Here is a 21347-nt window from a genome sequence, read left to right on the forward strand (position 1 = left end):
TGGGGAGCCACTGGCATTTAGTAGGTAGAGGCCAGGAATGCCACTAAACACCCCACAACACACAAAAACAGATCTACACAAGAATTACCCGGCCTACAATATCAATAGTGCCAAGACTGAAAAACTCTTCCAACTTACGCCTTATGTGAGGGCATAGTCCTGACTTTTGCCTGGAGGATTAACAAGGTATTAATGAGGACGTCTAGTGACTTTCATTACTAGCTACTGTCTAATATCTCTGGTAAGTTCCTTTCTAGGAAGCCTAAAATAGTCATGATCTGAGGATTTGAAATTACAAGAGGATTTGTAACATCACATTGCAAGAGAATGAGACAAATTTTTGACCATTTTTAAAACATAGCCACCTCTACTTTTACTGCTAACAATTTTTAGTTCATATCAGTTTTTCAATGTAAATCTTTACTTTTTTATTCATTGAGCTTAAGTGTGGAATTGCTAAAAGTATACCATTATATTTTTATTATGATGTGTATTTGATGTTTGTAAGAGACTGTTGAATATCAGATTCTTAAATTCAAAAGATAGCTTAATCTGTTGGTACAAAAATGTATACATAGTAGCCGTATGTCTGAAAAATTACCTATCTGGTTAGGAATTAACTTTATGTATATGGATGTGAATATTTCTGTTAGCAGGGAAACCTGATTTCCATGTACATTAGATTTCATTAACATCTTTATATTTTCATCCATACTATTGGTTTTTCTCTAGTTAGGGAATTTAAAGACAATACCTTGTAATCCAGAAGCCAATGTATAAATAACAAATAGAGTGAAAGGCTGAAGACAAAAACATCTAGCTTTCCCAAAGGGAGCTTTATAATGAGATACACCACCTGCTGGAATCAGAGTATATCAGGGCCTGTTATACGTATATTTTGTCTCAAGCTCCACCTGGCCTTGTTTTATACCTCAGAGCCTGCTCCACCCTGCTGCCTTGTGACCCATATATCAGTCCTTCTCCCTTCCTAAGACAAAATTCCAGGGCTCAACTCAGATTAAGTAATACAAGATACTGCTTTCTTCAGTGTACTGCCCTTCTAATACACGAAGGGAATTCTCTTTTTCTCTCCCTCTCTCCATTTTCACAGTGTAAAACATAATTAAATCTATCATCCTCACTCTAGAAATTATACTTCCTTACTTGGTTTGGAAACTTCTACCCTACCTTGTATAACAAAAGTGTTGTGAAAAATTAGAAAACAAAGGCATTCTGAGATGAATATGTAAAGAATAACAATATAAAGGAGCCAAATATTTGGCATAAACAATATGAAAGTTATGACTAAATACCAATCTATTTGGTGCATTAATTTGACTTTTGTGTCTTTAATATGGTGTTTTCCCCTTTTCTGAATAGACAATGGAATTGTATATCATTTGACTTTCTATGGGTATTCGATATTGTGGTTTTGTTGTTTTGCTAACAAACTCAGGGAAAATAAAGTCAATTAGGTTCTCATTTACTTTGTTCCTTGTAAGACAAAAATAATATTCAGTTTCTATCTGATGACTAGAATAATGGCCAAGGCTGGAAATATAGATAATAAGTTGAATATTCATAATATATAACTCAATAAAAGTGAATTAGCTATATAAAAAATATCCATAAATATCATAAAAGTCATCTTTGAAACTGAGTAAACATGTAACGAAATTATTTTGAAAAAACAATATTCTCTTGATATTTGTCATTTCATGTCTATCCTGTTAGGTAGCTGCAAAAGAACGCCTTTAATGTTCAAGAACAATATGTTATTCTTTTTTTTTTTTTTTAAGATTGATTGATAGAGAGAGTACAGTGGGGTGGGGCAGGGAAGAGAAAAACTCAAGCAGACTCTGTGCTGAGTATGGAGCCACAAGGGGCTTAATCTCCTGGCCCTGAGATCATGACTTGGGCCAAAAATCAAGAGTTGGACACTTAACTGTCTGCACCACTTAGGTACCCCAGAGCAATATGTTATTCTTTTCATTATAAAACTGTGTGTATTTAAATAAATCATGAGTCAGTAATTGTTATAAGGAAAATATGGCATCCTGTAGCTAAATATCTTTAATATCTAAAGCCTTTGCCTACTTTATTCTTTCCAGTTACCACCGTATCCTTTGATTTAAACGAAATCTCTTTTCTTTAAAAAGATTATAAAATTAACACTTTTAGAGTTCAGATTCATTATCCAGTTACTTTTATTGATTTTACAGGCAGAATAGTATCTTGATCTATTACATTCAACAACACCAAAATACCTAGAACTCTGGTGCCGATATCAGTAATTCCTAAAAATCAAGCAAACATTTACAAGTATCTGCAATTAAAGAAAAATGGATTCAAAGGGCATGTAATTGCAATAACAATAAAATAGTATTTATGTATTTAGACATACATAGCCAACTTAAATTTAGTACCTCAGGCATTTTTATAATGTTGATATTTATACAAACTCTGGAAACTGAGGAGCACACGGGCCAGTCACCAATGATCATGAAAAAAAAAAAGATAGAAGTGCTTATTTTGCTAACAGTATTTGTTTAGCTCTTTAGCCTGACATAGTTGTGATACTTTTATCCCTTCCAAAGCATTAGAAATCAATACTACATGTGCCTCAAGCTTTTTTACAGATGAATGATCTGATCAAGATACCTTCATTTCAGAAACTAAGGTCATTAATGTTTATCTTCACTTGGGCCATTTTAGAAGGCTTGCTGAACCTAATGCCCCAGCTCAGACTACTGTGTGAACAGCGACATCTAGTGGGCATTATGACCCCAAACATTTTATTAGTCTAAACCCAGGAGTATCCATGAAACAAGCGAAATCACTATGATGCATCATCTTTAATATTGACACAAGCATATTTCCAATGAAACTATATCAGAAAATTATACTTCCCAGTAGACTTTCTCTGACTCAGTAATAAAATAAATTTAAGAAAAGCCAGCACTAGGCTTCTAATCTTTATTCTTAATCAACAGCCTCTCTATAGGTAAATAAACTTTGTAGATTTTTATAAAAACCCAATCGTGTCCTCTTCATGTCTGAATTCTTCTAAGAGGGTGATACAAAGATCTCAGGAACACAATGAACTACTAAATAACCAGTTTTGTGGCTCTTTCAGGAACATACGAATTGGAGTGTGCCAGCAACAAACAAATCCAGCCAATCTCTATGACAATGCACTGAGGAGCAATATTAAGACATCAGAAAAGCTGCCAGTCTGTTAATTATTGTTGTATTGAGTTTACATGGGGATGTTACTAATTTTTGAAAACTAATTTTGCAAATTTTGCAAAATGGAATATCGATTTCATCAGAATTTTCTAAAACAACTGATTCATGAAATGGAATTATAGACTCATTTTACCATCAAAAAGTCATCATTTCCTATGTATGACTGTTTCCTGTTAATGAAAATTCAGTACATTCTTTGGCTGTTTTGCATAGCCAATCTGAGGCAATCCAAACAAGCTTTTATTGTTTGCTGGAACCTTACTTAGCTTATCATTCTCTGTACATACTTCCAGCCAGAGACCTAAAACTGTACCCCAACTCCTTTCAGACTAGCTTCAGGGAAACTGTATCTTCATGTCACCATGAAAAATTTTTTCCTGAGTGCTGTGTAGGATGTAGTTGAATAATTGTTCATGGGGCACAGTGGGGTTGTCCCTTCTAGATGGACTGAGGTACCCCCCTGAAATCCCTAGACATACATGAATGAATATAAGTGAACATCACTATCAACTTATTTCATTTCCCCTAAATTAATTTCCACAGACTAAGACTAGACCTTTCTCTTTAACCTTTTAAGGCCTTGTTAATGACAATAAACAGATGCAAGGTCTAGGCAACAGTTTTTTTTTTAACACACCAGACTTTTCAAATACAGAATGAGCATATTTAGTACTTCCAGATCATTAAAATATCCACTTAGCCACATGCCATGTTAGTAATTAGCTGAGACATTCACCTGACTTCCACTTGTGTGCTAAAAAGAGCTGTAGAAGCCAAGACTCCCCACTGACTGGACACAAAGGTCCACAGGAGTGCTATCTCACAGGTACCATCCAGTTGGGGAACTGTGAGGAAAAGAACCACTTAAGACTTTTATGTAAATGCTAGGCAGACATGTTCCAGTGGGCATTCCACACCCAAGTATATAAGCAGTTAGTCTTATTAAAACAAGTGTGAATCATGTGCATTTAAAATAATACTAAGGTCAGATGAGGTGCTGTAAGTGTAAAGCCGAGAGTTTTCTCCAGCCCACTCCCCCCAGTAACTCCCTAGTCATTTCCCCAAGGTCTTAAGTATAGGAGAATACACGGGCAGTGGCCATAAGTAGTCTGATGTTTACTAAGGGGATATGCAGCCATGAGTGGCATTGGAAGTGCCTGGAGGTTGCCTTCTACTGTTCTTCACTAGATAGACTTCATTAACCCTCTCCCTGTTCCCTTTGTCTTTCTCATTTCTGCCTGAATCTCAGAGTGATAATGTGAAGTACTATTGTACCCTGCTGCTGTCAGAACCCAGGTTGTGAAACAAAGATGATTTCTGAATTCCAGTGGAAAATGTTGCTAACTACTCAACACTCAGCACATCCAGATTGTCTCAGATGAAGAGCTATGGGCAATCACAGATGATTACTGTCTGCTCATAGTAAGAACCTTCTCCCAAAAAGTAATTCAGACCTTGAACTGGCATTCTGAGTTAGAGGTCTAGTTCTTTGTCAGCATTTACATATTTTGACCTTGCACATGTTTTAAGGATGGATTAGTTCAGGTTTGCAAATAAGTAATCTCAAAGTTACCAGCCCACAAAAACATTTTCATTACCTCTTCTCCCCACAAAACTACCCAAAGAGTAAAGTAAATTATGCTTTTTACTAATTGCCCAGGGTCATTCTTCAGTGGGCCTGGAAGAGTGAACAAGGGCCTAGTTGAATGGTTGGATGAGTTGCCACCACCAGATCCCTACAAGCCTAGAAATAATTTGGTCTGGGTCTAAGTGCTAATATCATGCTGCCAAGTCTCTTTCTGAAAAGCATAAAAGCAAAATATCCCATTCCTGCAAGCAAACCAACCACAAGGGTGGTGCCAAGAACTTTTGGGGCCCTTTTCTTGGCCACCCGGAATGCTGTTGGCAGCACTGCAGAGATTAATATATTGTTGACATGTCCTAAAACCTTGTTAAATGTTTTTCTCTTCAAGACACGTTCGTAATAGGTTTCCAAGTTTGGTCGCTTTCCATTTCCCCAGTTTCTCCTCGCAAACCCCAGGAACTTCAGTCGATGCAATGTGACAGCGAGAGAGACGTCTGCCAGAGTGAAGGATTCTCCGCAGAGCCAAGGCTGGCGGCCCTCTTCTAATCAGAGAAAGGGACATGGAGAATTAGGGGCAAGAGCTGTACAGAGAGACTCTAGCTGGCATCTTTCATCGTGGTCGTAAGGGCAAGTGTGAGAACAGTGAAAAGATGAAGGCCGTGGTACATTTTCTTGACAAACTTATCCTAAGACAAAGTCCATGCCAATGTCACCCAAGCAAAGGGAGATTTGCTTAGTACCTGCCAGCTACCTACATCCTTGGGTGAAACGGGAGCTACTTGAGTTCAAATCTATCTTTGATATTGAAAAGGATTCTGAGGAGTTGAGAGCCTCCAAGCCAGAGGAGTCAACAGATCTTTCCTCCTGGCTTAGGAGAACAGCAGGTGAACCTTAGAAAAATTCATAAAATTGGGCCTGGAATGTTACTCAGTGATTGCTGCTCCTCCTCACTCACATAAAGCAAAAGAAAGTTCCTATTGTGAAGTATGTTTCATGTAACATGGTCTTCAACTTTGTTGCCAATGAGAATAGTTGCAAATGGTCCAAGGGCATGCACCTGGGCAATGGCTGGATCCTGCGGTTAGGTTCACAGGTACAATACACAGATGCTCACCAGCCAGCCTACAGATATACATAGGCCAGCCCCCATTTCATACTTCAGATTGGAAGTATTCCCCCTGCCTGGGGTAAAACTAGAGGAAGCTTTCAAGCTAATTACTCAGGTTATTCAACCAAATGAACTACTATAATTACAAATGTGTCAAACAGGCTAAGTAGGAATCTCTCAACCATAACTTTAAATTGGGCAGAAAAATCCTCCACCAGTCACATTTCACATAGACACTGATTGGGTTACCATTAGAGATCTGGGTTTTGCTGAGTTCAGTATTATTGTTGCCATGATAATTTAAACTGCCCATGAATAAGAATAACAAAAAACAGATTACAGAATGTTTTTGGTAAAATCTAATAATATTCCCATAAATATAACATGCCTGGGATCCAGAAAAAGAGAAACACACACACACAAATAAGAACCTACCTGGGGTTTCTTCATTTCTTCTTTGCAACTCAGTTTCAACCTGATCCAAGACTTTCTCCAGTTCATCAAGAATTTTCTTCAAATATTTGACATTGTCATGGTCAAGCAGCTTTGACTAATTAGCAAAAATAACTAAATAGGTTATTGATGCTTGCAAAAAACAACACAGAGCAAAGCAGATATAAACTCTTAAAAAGTTGGAGTCTATTTATCTGAGGCAATGAGAAGATAGAGAATAATGTTAAAGCAAAAGAAAACCTGAGGGAAAATGCTCTGGCTGTGAGAATACTCCACTGACCAGACCCACTGGTCCACAGGTAACTCCCATACACTAGACGACCAGAGATGGCAAAGAATATAAGGAGCAAAAGAGACTCCTCTCAGCCCCCAACTAACAAATGGAATTTCAACAGCTTTCAAGGAATGAACAACTGAAGGGTCAGGCTGAGGGAGAAATCTGAATGCAGTGACTTAGACACTGAGTGCAAAGTAAGAAGTGCTGTGTGTGCAGGCATTTCTTTTGAGCAGCTCACTTAGCTGAGATAAAGGAAGATGGAAAGTTGAGGAAGGTGATGAGTGTTGACGTTTGCTACATTTTTAATATGGGGGAAGCTTGTGTGTGTTCTTGGGCCCTAAGGAAAGAATCACCTCAGAAAGAGAAAGGCTGACTGGAACAGATGAAACAAAGCCCTGCTCCTTAAGAGGCAGACAAGTCAGAATGGATTTAACTCAAAATGGATTAAAAACTTGAACATAAGACCTAAGACCATAAAGCTCCTAGAAGAAAACAGAGGTGGTAAGCTTCATGATGTAGGTCTTGGCAATAATTTTTTGAATCTTATACAAAAACAAAAGCAACAAGAGCAAAAGCACACAAGTGGGACTGCATCAAACTAAAAAGTTTCTGCATGACAGAGGAAACCAAAAACAAAATGAAATGGTAGCCTATTAAATGGGAGAAAATACTTGCAAATTATGTATCTGATAAGGGGTTAACATCCAAAATATATAAAGAACTCCAACACAATAGCAACAACAACAATAAAATCTGATTTAAAAATGTACAGAGGTTCTGAATTGACATTCTTCCAAAGAAGACACATCGAAGGCCAGTGGGTACATAAAAAGGTGTGCAACATCACTCATCATCAGGAAAATGAAAATCCAGACCACAGTGAGCTATCACCTCACAGCCGTTAGAATGGCTGTTATCAAAAAGGCCAGAAGTGAGTGCTGGCAAGGATGTGGAGAAAAGGGAACAATCGCGCATTAGTGGTGGGAATGTAAACTGGTGCAGCCACTCTGGAAAACAATACATAAGTTCCTTTAAAAATTACAAATAGAACCACCACCAGGTGATCCAGAAATTCCACTTCTGGGTATTTATCCAAAGAAAACAAAAACACTAACTCAAAAAGATATATCCACTCCCATGTTCATTGCACCTTCATTTACAATATCCAAGAAACAAGCTTAGTGCCCATCAATGGATGAATGAATAGATGTGGGATATACATACAATGGAATATTATTCAACCACAAAGAATAATGAAGTTTTACCATTTGCACTCACGTAACTATACCTCAAGGGAATTATGCTAAGTGAAATAGGTCAAAGACAAATGCTGTAGGATCTCTCTTAAATGTGGAGTCAAAAAACAACAATAATAACAACAAAACAAAACCCAAGCTCATAGACAATAGATTGGTGGTTGCCAGAGGTGGGAGTTAGACGTGGAAGAAATGGGTGAAAGGTAAGAAAAAAAATAAGAGAACAGAGAAGAGTATAATATAAGAACAAATTTGCCAATTACCTTATTGGTATTAAAAAAAAAAAGTCCTGAAGTTCTAGCTAGGCCTTAAAAAGTGGCAGAGTACCCGAAATGACAGATTGATAGTGTATATTATGAACTTGCTTTTACATTTTACAACTTTCCTTGGTAACCAGCCAGCATGAGCAAAATCTACCTTTTAAGCAACTGTCATCAGGTCTGACTATTAAATCAAAGGAAAATTCTTTCTAAAAGCAGAGCGTAAGCAAAAGGTAACGTGCACTGGTGATTTGCAAATATTTAAGAGAAGATGTCCTAGAAATAGTGAGACTACAAAATGTAGAACATGGAATGCAAACAGTGGATGTCAACTGAGGACAGCCTGGTTTACTTACTTTAAGTCGCTTCTGTTTTGCGATGTATGCCTCTTGTAAATCTGGGTTTTCTTCAGCAAGTTTTTTCAGTTCAGATTCTGTGTTACCAATTTGGCCTGATAATAAAATCATTTTTGAAATAGGAAATTATTTCCTCCCTTCTAAACAAGAAACAAGGAGAAGCTAGGACACTCCATGGTAAGGGCATGAGCTCTAGGGCTCATGCCCTGACTCTGCCTTAGACCTCTTTGTGCCTCAGTTTCCTCAAATTTAAAATGGAACTATCAGAGTGTCTGCCACATAGGCTAAGGATTAAATGTGAGGCACCCAGGAAAGCACTTAGAGCAAGGCCTAGCAGGTCAGAAGTGCTCAGTGCAGAGTGGTGGCTCTACCTTTCAATATCTTTCAAGTTTTTATTAATGGACTTCTATATGAAGAGAAGGAAAAGGCTTTGTTTTTAAAAATATATTAACTCTAGGTGATAGAATTATATTCAGGCCACCTGTTTCAAATCATATGAATACTTATGAAGAGAAGGAGGAGGAACAAGAAGGTAAAGCAAAAAGGAAAAAAGGAAGGAGGGGATGGAAGAGGAGAGAAGAAGTATCAAAAGGAAAGAAAAATAACATAAGTAAGAGAATTATAAAGGTGAGGTATGATGTAATGGAAAGAATGTGGTTTCTAGAATTAGAAGATCTGGGTTTGAGTATTCCTAATTATACACTCCCAGAGTTTGACCACAGCCACTTTCCCTTACTTTCCTATCTCAATCACCTATGCCAAAGAACACCCCTTCTCCTCCACATCCCATGCACTGACCATCTGTGTCCTCAGAAAAAGAAGGAGCTGGGTATCACAACTCAATCTTAATACATCTCAAATACCTGAATTTAGAGGCAGAGTAATGGTTAGACAGCCTGTAGTCCAGTTCCCTCACATAATGAAACAAAACTAAGGACCAGAAATGTACATTTAGTTGCCCCCCAGATTCCAGATTTCATGATTCTTAGTCTATCTTCTATGAGAACATGTTATGTTCCTTATTTTTCCACAGGCTACTCTTCTGAGTTTCACCCAAGCTTGGCCCTCAAGACCAAGAGATGGAAAATCAGCTCCCATAGATAATAAATGTCCAGCTGAATAGCTGAAGCACATATTAATCCGACTGGTGCATGGATTGATCTGTAACATCCATGAAGCAAACCTAACAACCCTGTCCCCAAGTCTTCATGAGATGAGCCCCATCTCAAAAATGAATTAAAAGAACTCTGAGACAGAATTCGAAGTCTTTAAGATTGTTACATACTGCGAATCCTTGTGGTTGCATAAGCAGGGATCATGGAGTCCACAGTTAGCTCAGGATGTAAAATGCAGCCATGAGTATAGGCATCCATTGGCAATGAGTCAAGCAGTTCTCGATAATGTTGTACCCGTGGGTAGTACATGCTTCCTTTATCAGGCATTAACCTGGGTGTTTTTTCTACAAACATTAAAAGAAAAAGTTATAAATGAGAGGTGACATCCAAAGCAAAATAAAAAACCCAAACCCCCTCATGAACATTTTCAATATTAAATCAAGGCACTTCAAACATATCTCCCCAAACCAGACATTCAAAATTAGAAAAGGACTGATGTACCAGACTAGAGTCCAAACCGTGATTACATTAAAATTCTCTCATTTTTCAACCTTACAAACTGCTGCTCGACCCTCAGGATGCCAACTCCTCTATAGAATATTCCCTAACCTCCTACAACTACCAAAATCTGATTGGGTCAGGTGTGCCTTCCTCCGTACATGAAAAATACCTTTGTACATATACTATCATAGCCTTATCACCTTAATTGGTTGTTTGTATCCTATGAGTTTCTTCAGGGCAGGGAGCTGTGATCCACTGTCTATCATAATGTCTCACACATTTTAGGCTATTAATAAAGGTTCATTAGGTGAATGAAAGCTCATTATGAAAAGATAATCTGAGATTCCTCTTTCCTAGGTTCCAATTAATACCAAGTGACCCTGTTGATGCTATATGAATGTGAGCTGACAATCTTCACAGAATTCACCATGAATTTCTAATATTTTTATGTCTAGAAAGTGGGTTCTACATAAATCCTCATTTACTGTTAAACTCTAGACTCTAGAGTACTTGAGGGCTGGGACCATGTACTGTTCTCTATTGAGTTCCCAGTACCTAATATAATGTTTGGCTCATAGTAGGTGTTCAGTAAATTTCAATTAATGAATATATTCCCAAATTTCTAGTTGTTATAGAATATTTGAGCTGGAGAAGCTCTGTAGCAGTTAACCAGGACATAAAGGCTAAGGCATTCTCAGCTAATGCAAGGCAGACAACATCATTGTAACATCTTCAAAAGGGTTTACATTTCAGAAACTATCCAAGAAGAATAAAGATGAACCACATGAAGGTGCCTGGGTGGATCAGTCAGTTAAGCATCTGCCTTTAGCTCAGGTCGTGATCCCAGGGTCCTGAAATCAAGCCCTACATTGGGCTCTCTGCTAAGCGGGGAGCCTGCTTCTCCCTCTCCTCCTACTTGTGCTATCTCGGTTGCTATCTCTGTCTTTCTCTCTCTCTCAAATAAATAAACAAAGTCTTAGAAAAAAAAAAAAAAAAGATGAACCATGAGATCCAAAACTCAGGACTATGTCCCTAGAGAATCACTTCCTGACACTCAAATTGCCCCTGAAAAATGCCAACGAGCTTATTCCAACAAGTGAGAAGAATAGCCTCAATTTATTCATTTATTTCTTAGTTTGGATTATTTAATTCAGAATCCTTTTGAGCTATCCCACACTCATTCATAAGTGTTGACAATTCAGAGTAGGTTGCAGAGCATTTCAGACAAGATCTCATAATGCCATAATCCAAGTAGAACAAGTTTTCTAAGCCAACAGACTATTTCTGACTCTCTAAGAAAAAATAAGATGGATTACTCCCTCAAACAGTAGGCAAATATCTAATTCCCTGCTGAGGAGTCCAATTCTGAAGTCTGCACTGGAATAACCAAGAATGAAGTGTCAGCCACATACTGCTTGTCAACAGTGGATTTACCCAACTAGAGCACACTTCCTGCTGACCTTTCAGGATCTCAGTATATCACTAGGATCCCAACCAATGCCTGGTAGACATTTCCATGAGGACAAAAGTCTAGAGTCTTTCTAAGGTCCTTGAAATACTAAAAAGTTCTTAACCTTTTTTGTGCCACTGATCTCTTCTCAAAATAATGTTCTTTTTTTTTTAATTTTTATTTATTTATGATAGTCACAGAGAGAGAGAGAGAGAGGCAGAGAGACACAGGCAGAGGGAGAAGCAGGCTCCATGCACCGGGAGCCCGATGTGGGATTCGATCCCGGGTCTCCAGGATCGCGCCCTGGGCCAAAGGCAGGCGCCAAACCGCTGCGCCACCCAGGGATCCCTCAAAATAATGTTCTTAAACATACAAGACATAAAAAAAATGCAAAGGAAATTGATTATATATTTATCAAATTAATTTTAAATTATAAAATTTTAATATGAGTACCTTTTATTAATACATTAACAAGATCTAGCAGCAGGTCTAATAACTACCATAGTTTCAAAGTTATTTTTAAGATAACTTTGCAATAACTTGACATGCTACGAACATATCTGTGATTTCTATTGGTAAGAAAGTCACAGGAACTCCTAATATTGCTTTGGTTTATGCCTACATTGGAAACGAAAGGAAGTCATAAGTTCTGTTGGAAATTAGTGAAGATAAAGATCATCTTTTTCCCCTCTAAGATCTCAAATCTCTTGAATTCTATTCATAGACCACTTAGAGCAACGGTCCTCAAAATGTGGTCTAAGGATCCCTGGGCTTCCCCAAGAAACTTTCAGGGAGTCCACAAAGTCAAAGCTACTTTTATAGTAATACTGCAATTTTAATTGATTTTTCACTTTTATTGTCCCTCAAGGGTACAGCAAGCACAGTTTTCCAGAGGCTACAGGACATATGGCTCTATCATTCTGACAGTTAATGACATGCTGGCTTGTGTATTCATGTGTTTTATTTTTTTTGAATATTTTATTTATTTATTCACGAGAGACACACAGAAGGAGGCAGAGACACAGGCAGAGGGAGAAGCAGGCTCCATGCAGGGAGCCTGATGTGGGACTTGATCTTGGGACTCTGGGATCACACCCTAAGTCAAACGCAGACACTCAAACGCTGATCCACCCAGGCGTCCCTATTCGTGTGTTTTAAATTTTTCTGTTTTAATTTCTAATTTGGCAAATATTGATAGATATAGATAAACAAAAGCTCTCCTGTGTTCTTAATAATTTTTATGATAAAGGGGCCCAGAAACCAAAAAGTTTAAGAACCACTGCTCTGGGGGTCCAAAAACCTCAAGTTAATAACCAAAACTGGTACAGCATTTTAAAATGCTTCCAAGTCATTAAATTTATGGTCACTGGCTCAGGCTACTTTCTGGTGCCAGGCCTGGGGCTTGTCTTCAGAAGAGCATACCACTTCCTTCTGGGAAAGTGAGTAAGAGCAGAGAAAATACTGTCTAGTAATTGCTTTCTGGGGAAGCTCCATCTGGCTGAGCTCTAATTCTTCAAAGGAAGATAAATGTTTAAATCCATGAAAACAATTTCCTTCTACTCAGGACACTATTACCATGTAACTATCTTTGTCAGACGCTTTGTCCGACAGAGCATAAGATATCCACTGAACCAAAGTTCTCCTCCAGCTTCACTGTCTCCCTTCCAGGACCTCCATGGCAACACCTGCTATGTGCTGTCATTGTCCTCCTCAACACCAGACCATGATAGTATCCACTGCCTCTGGAACCAGAGTTTTTCAAAAGGCAACTGGGAATTTCATTTGAATTTTATACAGATCTTCCCTCTCACTCTCATTCTATTTTATTTCCTAGTCCTTCCATAAAGCATGTTGGAAAGAAGGAAGAAAGGAAGAGAGGGAGGGAGGGAGGGAGGGAGGGAGGAAGGAAGGAAGGAAGGAAGGAAGGAAGGAAGGAAGGAAGGAAACCAACCTGGTTGGCTCAGTCAGTAGAGCGTGCAACTCTTGATCTTGGGGTCATGGGTTGAAGTCCCACATTGGGTGTAGAGATTACTTTTTTTAAAAAAGCTGGTTTTTCTATTCTACCTCTGTCAGGAGTGAAAAAGCAATAGAAGGCCTACAGGGGCATTCCTACAGGGAATCAAAAGACTTTTAAGAAGCAGGCATTGAAGAGTTTCCAGCATTAGGCAATAGAGTTGCTGTACTGAAAACCAGGATAAGTGACTAATTTGGAAGAAAAAATAAGAGTAAATGAATGTCAGTCAGGCAAATGACCTGACTTCCTAGAAGAACGAGCAGGGGATAAGACAGGTCTTGTACTGTACCTAAATTTAAGCAGGTGCAGATAGCAATAAAACAGAAAGATGTAATAATGAGAGAAAAGTTTTCTTAAACCAGAAAGAAAAGATACAATAAAAGCAATTCTGCAGCTATTTAACAGGAACAAACAGCTGCATACAGTCTCAAGTCTCAATATTGCTCGGTAGAATAACAATGGCTTTGAGCCACGTTGGGGGGGGGGGGTGGAGAGCACATTCAGTTTCCCCAAGAGTAAAAAATTAAATAGAATTTAAGAGCTCATAGGCATAAGTTTCCATTATTTTACTACATTGATTGCTCTGATTTCCTATGTTCCCTAGTCATGGCAGATAAAGAAGGCATAATTATGCCTTGTTTTCAAGAAACACTCCCTCCCCACCCACCCTACTCAGGTCTATTTGAATAACTTTCAGCTCTTCCTTATTATTATTAGTACAATGAAAACAGACTTCATTTCTATATTTATCCCCTTGCAGACTTTTTATTTTACTTAGATCACTTGGTGGTGGCATTGGTGTATAAGATAATATGCACCATTTTAAAGCTACTTTTATTGGCACAATCATGGGTTTTAAAGACTCATTTTCTTTTTCCTTACCATATACCATATTTTCTCCACACTTGGTTAGAATCTTTGTGCTAACTACAATTTGAGTAGATGTGCTAAAAGACATAAAGTTATTCAACTATATATGAGAGACTTTCATTAATATATAAAAATTGGAATAACTGGAAATCCTTACCTAAATAACTGCATTTTTAATGTAAGAATGACTTCAGAATTAATGTTTTTAAAATGAGGTTCAATAGATATTTACATAATCTTATCTATAAAATTTATTTCCTAATGAGATTTATATATAGTACTTTAATATCATATCAGGATACTTAATTTCCAAATCAAATTCTATTTCCTAAGAATCAATGAGATATATAAGCCAAAGACATGAAAAAGATCTTCCCAGAACTCTTATATATTAATTTACCAAAATTCCATATTCACCATATAACATCCTTGATTCCAGTTACCACTGAGTCATTTGGCAGTAAGAAAAAGTAATGTCCTAGTGTTTGGTAGTTATTTCAGACCCCCTTTTTTATTACCTAGTGGCCAAATTAAGTTCACTGAAAGAGGTTATGAGTCATATAAGAAATATCTAGATAATGGGATGCCTGGGTGGTTCAGCAGTTGAGTGTCTGCCTTCTGCTCAGGGTGTGATCCTGGAGTCCCGAGATCGAGTCCCACATCGGGCTCCCTGCAAGAAGCCTGCTTCTCTCTCTGCCTGTGTCTCTGCCTCTGTGTGTGTGTGTGTGTGTGTCTCTCATGGATAAATAAAATCTTAAAAAAAAAAAAAGATTTTAAAATCTGTATTTGTGCATATATTCACTTGTTACATCCACTGTTCCTGAGTTTCCCTAGTTTGCTTAAGTATCACACATCATCTAGTTTAATCAATTGCATGCTTCAGTATATCTACTCTTCATTACATGCCTGAAGAGAAAAAGGTATCACATACATGGAAAGGACTCTGTAAAACTGATAGTAATAATAGCATATGCATGTATTAAATTTGATATTATTATCAAGTTTACAGAATGAAGCTATCTTTAATAAGCTTCTAATGATTAGGGATCTTTGAAATATCTCAGGTCCTTGCACCAATTAATACCCCAAAAATACCTATTAAAAGAATGAATAGATTGTTCTTTGCCAGCCCTTGGTTGAGCAGCCATAATTGAGTGCTTCTAAATTCTTCCTTTAACCCAAATTTTGACCTCAGGAATATCATTGACATCTACATCAATAACTGCTTTCAAAAAAAAAAAATTAAGAGGTATCTGGCTGGCTCAGTCAGAGTGGTACATGACTCATGATCTCAGGGTCATGAGTTCAAACTCTATATTGGGTGTAGCGACTACTTAAATAAAAATAAAACTTTAAAAAAATCACGCATAGCCATCATCCAATTTAGATAATTTTTTTTAGGCTAAGACTTGAAAGGGATTGCCTTGGCTACCAAATTTCTCCCCCCAAACTACTGGTTATTTAATGGACTCATCCCAAAAACATAAGAATATAAATACTGACTATATACAAATGTTGAGAAATGTCTACAGGTCAGCAAAATATCATTTGTAATATAATCCCCAGCTGGTAAACTAATAAGGATGACAAATGGCAGCAAGGGAGATAACAGGTAACTACATTCTATTCTTTACGTGACTGAATACACTTAAAATCTCCTATTATAAGCATGGGCAACTATGTCTCATGATATCCATTCACTTACTACTCTAACTTGTAAATGTTCCTCAAAGTTCTACCCATAATTGGACAAAATGTTGTATGTTCTGACCAGTTCACAATCTGCCATGTTCTAGATAGAACCTATACTTTTAAATAACTTGTAATCATACCAGCTTTTTATTATTAGATTTAATTTAAAACTTTTTAGCAAGCTAGGTCTCCCATCCTTCATTAATGCCCCTGATTTTTTAATTCACATACTACATTTAGCCTTGTTAAACTTTGCTTCATTATTTTTCCATTTTATTGTCCAATGACAAGCACTTCACAAACTAGTCATCATTTTAACTATCTTAGCTTTTGTCATCCACAAATATAAAAGTATTTCCACAATGTCCTTATTCAAGTCATTTATAGAATTGTTAGGCTCAAGTCAAAGAACAGAAACCTCTAAGAACACCAGTAGATATCCCTGTCCAGGCTGATGTCAAAAGTTCATCCATTTTAATCATTCAAAAAAGTTTATTAAACTCCTGTTAAGGGGATCTCTGGGTGGTTCAGCAGTTTAGCGCCTGCCTTTGGCCCAGGGCGTGATCCTGGAGTCCTGGGATCGAGTCCCACGTCAGGCTCCCAGCATGGAGCCTGCTTCCTCCTCCTCCTGTGTCTCTGCCTCTCTCTATGTCTATCATAAATAAATAAATAAATAATAAATAAATAAATAAATAAATAAATAAATAAATAAATCTTTACAAAAATAAAAATAAACTCCTTTTAAAGAACATTCACCATATGAAGCACTGGGAATAGAGCTATTAATGAGACAGACGCTGTCTCTGACCTTACCGTGTTTATAGTTGTTTATAAATAATTGAAATAAATATAATAAAATTATACAGGATAAGTCTTTAGCTAACTGGGCAACCTTGTGCAAGACATTTATAAATGAATATTCTCCAATACAGTGGGTTGTTCATCTGAAAATGTGCATTACTTTTATCCAGCCATATTTGCTTCTTTTTTCCACAAGGGTATCTTATGAGGTAATCTCAAAGGCTCTACTTAAGATACATTATGTCTAGAACCATGCCCGGTACACAATAGATTTATTTTTTTAAGTGTTAAAGCCATTCTTCAGTAATGTAAAATTTAAGCTTGTTCCTTTTAACTGAGATACTCAAAAGTTTTATATATATATATATATATATATATATATATATATACACACACACACACACACACACATATGTGTGTATAAGTAATTTATAAGTGCTGCTTAAAATTTAAGCAATTATTTAACACACAGTAGTAGTGCTTCTCAAATTTTAATGTATATATGAATCACTTGGGGATCTTGTTAAAACGAGGATTCTGATTCAAGATGTCTACGGTAGAGTCTGAGATTCTGCATTTCTAACAAGCTCCAAGGTAATCCCAATGCTTCTGGTCAATGGAACACATTTTAAGTAGCCAGATTCATAGAATTCAGCTTTCCCCATCCTTGACAATTGGCTAACATCTGTCTTGTTCGGCTCTTTTCCTAATCTCCAGGGGTTCTTAATAACAAATTATCTTAATGGTAATTGTGATAACACATGCATGTTTATTTTTTATTTTAATACATTGGGATTAACTTCATCCATAGACCAGACTAGCTTTTATATAACTGTTTTCTTGCTGTCTTCATATCTTCAAACCATGGGTTTTGGGGTCCCTTACTCTTCATTTAACCCTTTTAATGGAGTAACTACTCTCCTGGGAAAGAGAAAAGAGTGAAATAAGAATTGACTGGACTTGTTTTATCTCTGCAATTGACCAAACTATATCACCTAATCCAAGAGGACAGAGAAACTAAATCACCAAGGATATGCAACAAGTTAGCAACAGCTGCAGATTAAGACCTGGGATTCTTGATTGTTTACTGATTCTATTGGTATAGCCAGAATTAAAGTCCTTAGTTCCCATACTTTCATTTAACATTTAGTCCCAGTGCCTTCTCCTCTGATTCCATAAGCAGCAACAAGAAGAACTTAATATTTCCCTTCTTTGAGTAGGACTCAGAATGTATTTTAGTTTTGTTTTTACATAATCAAAGCAAAAGAAAACGCCTAAGAAAGCCTAATAATCATTAACATTACTATGTTATAAAGTAACATTTTATATTACTGAATATCTTAAAGGAGAAACAATGTAAGGAGAGGAGGAGGAGAATGCTAGTAATAGTAGTAGTTCAAGGGATGCCAACAAAATATTTAAATATGACTTTTCATTTACTATATCTTTTTAAGATTTTTGATAATTTAAAACGGAATTATTATACAGTTTTTATTCATATCATAACCACTTTTCCCAAGAAATACAAATTATTTAACAGACTTGTCCATTTCCAAAAAGCTCAAGGTTGAGAAAAATTGTCTTAAATCAATTAGCCACCATTTTCAGTACAGTCCCCAGCATACATACATAAGGGATAGCAAGTAATCATAAAGGAGAAAACAGTTCATTAAACTCTTTGGTTTAGATCAATGGCCACCTCTAAAACCTCCAATCAGAATCCTGGGGAAGCAAACACTTGGAATAAAAATAGAGGCAGCCACATTGCCAAACTAATTCCCTGGGGTTCCCTCCACACATGTTTAGGTCCCATACAATTTTTTCTAAGTACCTCAAGCATTTTTTGACCTAGTAGTTTCCTTTCTCAGCTTCCAGTAATTTGGGGTTATATTCTAGTTTTATCCTGCCCAATTAACCTCAACAGAACTAGTGGTAGATGAAAAGTAACTGGATCTCATGCAGCTTCTTTTTCAGAAGAGTACTCAGCTGAAAGCTAGGAGCCTTCTGTTCTCTCAATTATGCCAGTGAAGCTGTAGTTCACCTCAAAGGATTGTCATTAGGAGCAAGCAAGACAATATGTAAATGGCAATGACTATGGGAGATAGCTAGTATAATATAAAGACGAGGATTTGAAAGACTTCCATTCCAGCCCTACTCTGCCATAAAATAGCTGTATTACCTTAGGCAACCCTGTTTCTTTTTCCTCGAATACAATGGGAATAACTAGTCTACCATACCTGTCTCACATGAGTTCTTTTGAAGATTAAATAGAAGTTATAAAATGCTTAACATAAAACACACTGTCAATTACTTAAAAGTACTATACAAATTTAAGTGCTATAACTCCTTGCAAAAGATATAAAATTCAAACTATAGAGGAGCCACAGGGCAAAGATCTCCAAATATACTAACATTCCATTCTCCCTTGCCCAAGTTTTATTCATCTTTTTTCCCTTCTATTGTTTTTAAGATGGAACTATTTGGTAGACTAGAGAAAACTCATAGTGTACATTTCAAATGGTTATGAGTTTTCAAGGCTAAAAATTCACCACTACAAACCACACACCTGCAGAGGTTTTTACAAGTGAATGTAAAAGGAAAGTTCCAACATTAAAATTTGTAGCTACACAAAATTTTTTAAATAGAGTTACTCTGGCTTACACAAAATTTATGGTATTGATCTAATTTGTATTTGTGTGCTTATGGAAATGGAAAAGGTTTTTAGCATGAAACCAAGGGGAAAAAGGAAGGGAAGAAGGAAGGGAGGGAGAGAGAACGGGAGGGATGGAGGGATGGAGGGAGGGAATACACACATTTGTGTTGAAAGTAAATCCAAGAAATCACAAATAGCCTTAACATTACCATCCAGGAAAGTCTGTTCAAGATAATCAATGATCTGAGTGGCCTCACAAATAATGTTTTCCCCGTGGATAAGGACAGGCACTTCTCCAGTTGAGTTCAAACGCATAAACCAAGGCTCATTGTGTTCACTCAGGGGCAGACTTACATCATGTTCCTCGCACTTCAATGCCTTTTCAGCAATTACCAAGCGCACCTGAAAGAGTTCACACTGGTTACTACAACACATGCAGGCTTTAACTGACACCCCTGGATACCATTAAGTAGCCTTTCTGTGTTTCCCTAAGTTATTATTATCAACAACCTCTTTAACTATTCCTATCCTAGGAATTAACAAGTGAGATATATTCTAGCATCTTAATCCTATAAATTAGGACAACAGAATGAGGAACAAAAATAACTCTGGCTATATTGATTTATTCCACAGTGACTCTCCCATCACCAGTACTTTCTTGGCGTCCTAAACCTAATTATGTGTCCTCCCCAGACAAAAAAATAGTGAAAGGGAATAAAAGGGAAAGGAGAAAAAATGAGTGGGAAATATCAGAGAGGGAGACAGAACGTGCGAGACTCCTAACTCTGGGAAAGGAACAAGGGGTGGTAGAAAGGGAGGTGGGTGGGGGTGACTGGGTGGCGGGCACTGAGGGGGGCACTTGATGGGATGAGCACTGGGTGTTATGCTCTATGTTGGCAAATTGAACACCAACAAAAAATATTTAATAAAAAAACAAAGAATCTGATATCTAGATGTGCTAGGCCTTGTGGAGGAGAGCAAATGCGTACAAAGGGTAAAAGAAGATGATGCGGTTGCAGGAAGGCGCTTCCCTCTGCCTCGCTCTCCAAGGCCCAGGGGACAAGGCCTCCCGCCCAAACACCTAAAGTAGATGCTTTTCTGTCGCATTTCATCAGCGGCAGAGCCTGAGTCATAGCCTTTGCATCTCAGACTAAGTGCGCTCGACGGGATGCTGCGCCCGGGAGAGCGCCCACCGGGTCGCGCGTCCGAGGCCGCTTCTGGAGGCCGCGAGCCCGGAGGGCCCCGCGGGAGCTGTCCCGGTGCTGAAACCTGATCGGCGCCGCCGCCCCGGCAGAGGCCTTTACCTTTTGAGAGCTGAAAGAATGTGTCCAGTGGTACAGAATGAGCCTGACCTCCGCGTCCGGCTTGCCTTCCGCCATCAAGGGCGCGCGCCCCCTCTGCTCCTCCTGCCTCCGCGCCATCCCGGGGTGCGGGAGCGCTGCGGGGCCTGCCCGTCAGCCCAGTGCTTTTCCCCCCGCGCGGCCCCGCACAGCGTCAGGAGGTTTTCCGCGATGCCGCCGGGAGCCTGGAAAGACGGTTTCGCGCGGACGAACAGGCCACTGGGAAGTGTAGTTTTGCCGGCAAAAAGCCTGCCAGGCGGGGTCTGCGAAGATGTGGGGGGCGCGTCTCCGTGCCAGAAAGCCTCTGGCGTTTGGAAGTCACATAGGAGGTGCAAGTGCACTTTTTTAGGCGAAGCCATCTAAAATA

At 38.1% G+C, this 21347-nt stretch overlaps 1 protein-coding gene across 2 annotated transcripts; it reads right to left on the reverse strand.

The window, feature by feature from the left end:
* Window positions 1-2189: 2189 nt before the first annotated feature.
* GDAP1 (ganglioside induced differentiation associated protein 1) lies at window positions 2190-21135 on the reverse strand. Of its 2 annotated transcripts, none has more exons than XM_041768442.1 (6): window positions 20945-21135; window positions 19850-20042; window positions 9830-10003; window positions 8545-8639; window positions 6378-6492; window positions 2190-5376 (listed from the first exon to the last, which is right to left on the reverse strand). In XM_041768442.1, exons 1-6 carry the CDS (start codon window positions 21059-21061, stop codon window positions 4994-4996), a joined length of 1077 nt encoding a protein of 358 aa, XP_041624376.1. In that variant the 5' UTR covers window positions 21062-21135; the 3' UTR covers window positions 2190-4993. The 2 variants fall into 2 exon arrangements, with proteins under 2 accessions (XP_041624376.1, XP_041624377.1); XM_041768443.1 differs by having other exon boundaries at window positions 19995-20042; window positions 20945-21034.
* Window positions 21136-21347: the final 212 nt, after the last annotated feature.

Source organism: Vulpes lagopus, chromosome 9 (genome assembly GCF_018345385.1).
Source record: "Vulpes lagopus strain Blue_001 chromosome 9, ASM1834538v1, whole genome shotgun sequence".
Classification (NCBI taxonomy): Eukaryota; Metazoa; Chordata; class Mammalia; order Carnivora; family Canidae; genus Vulpes; species Vulpes lagopus.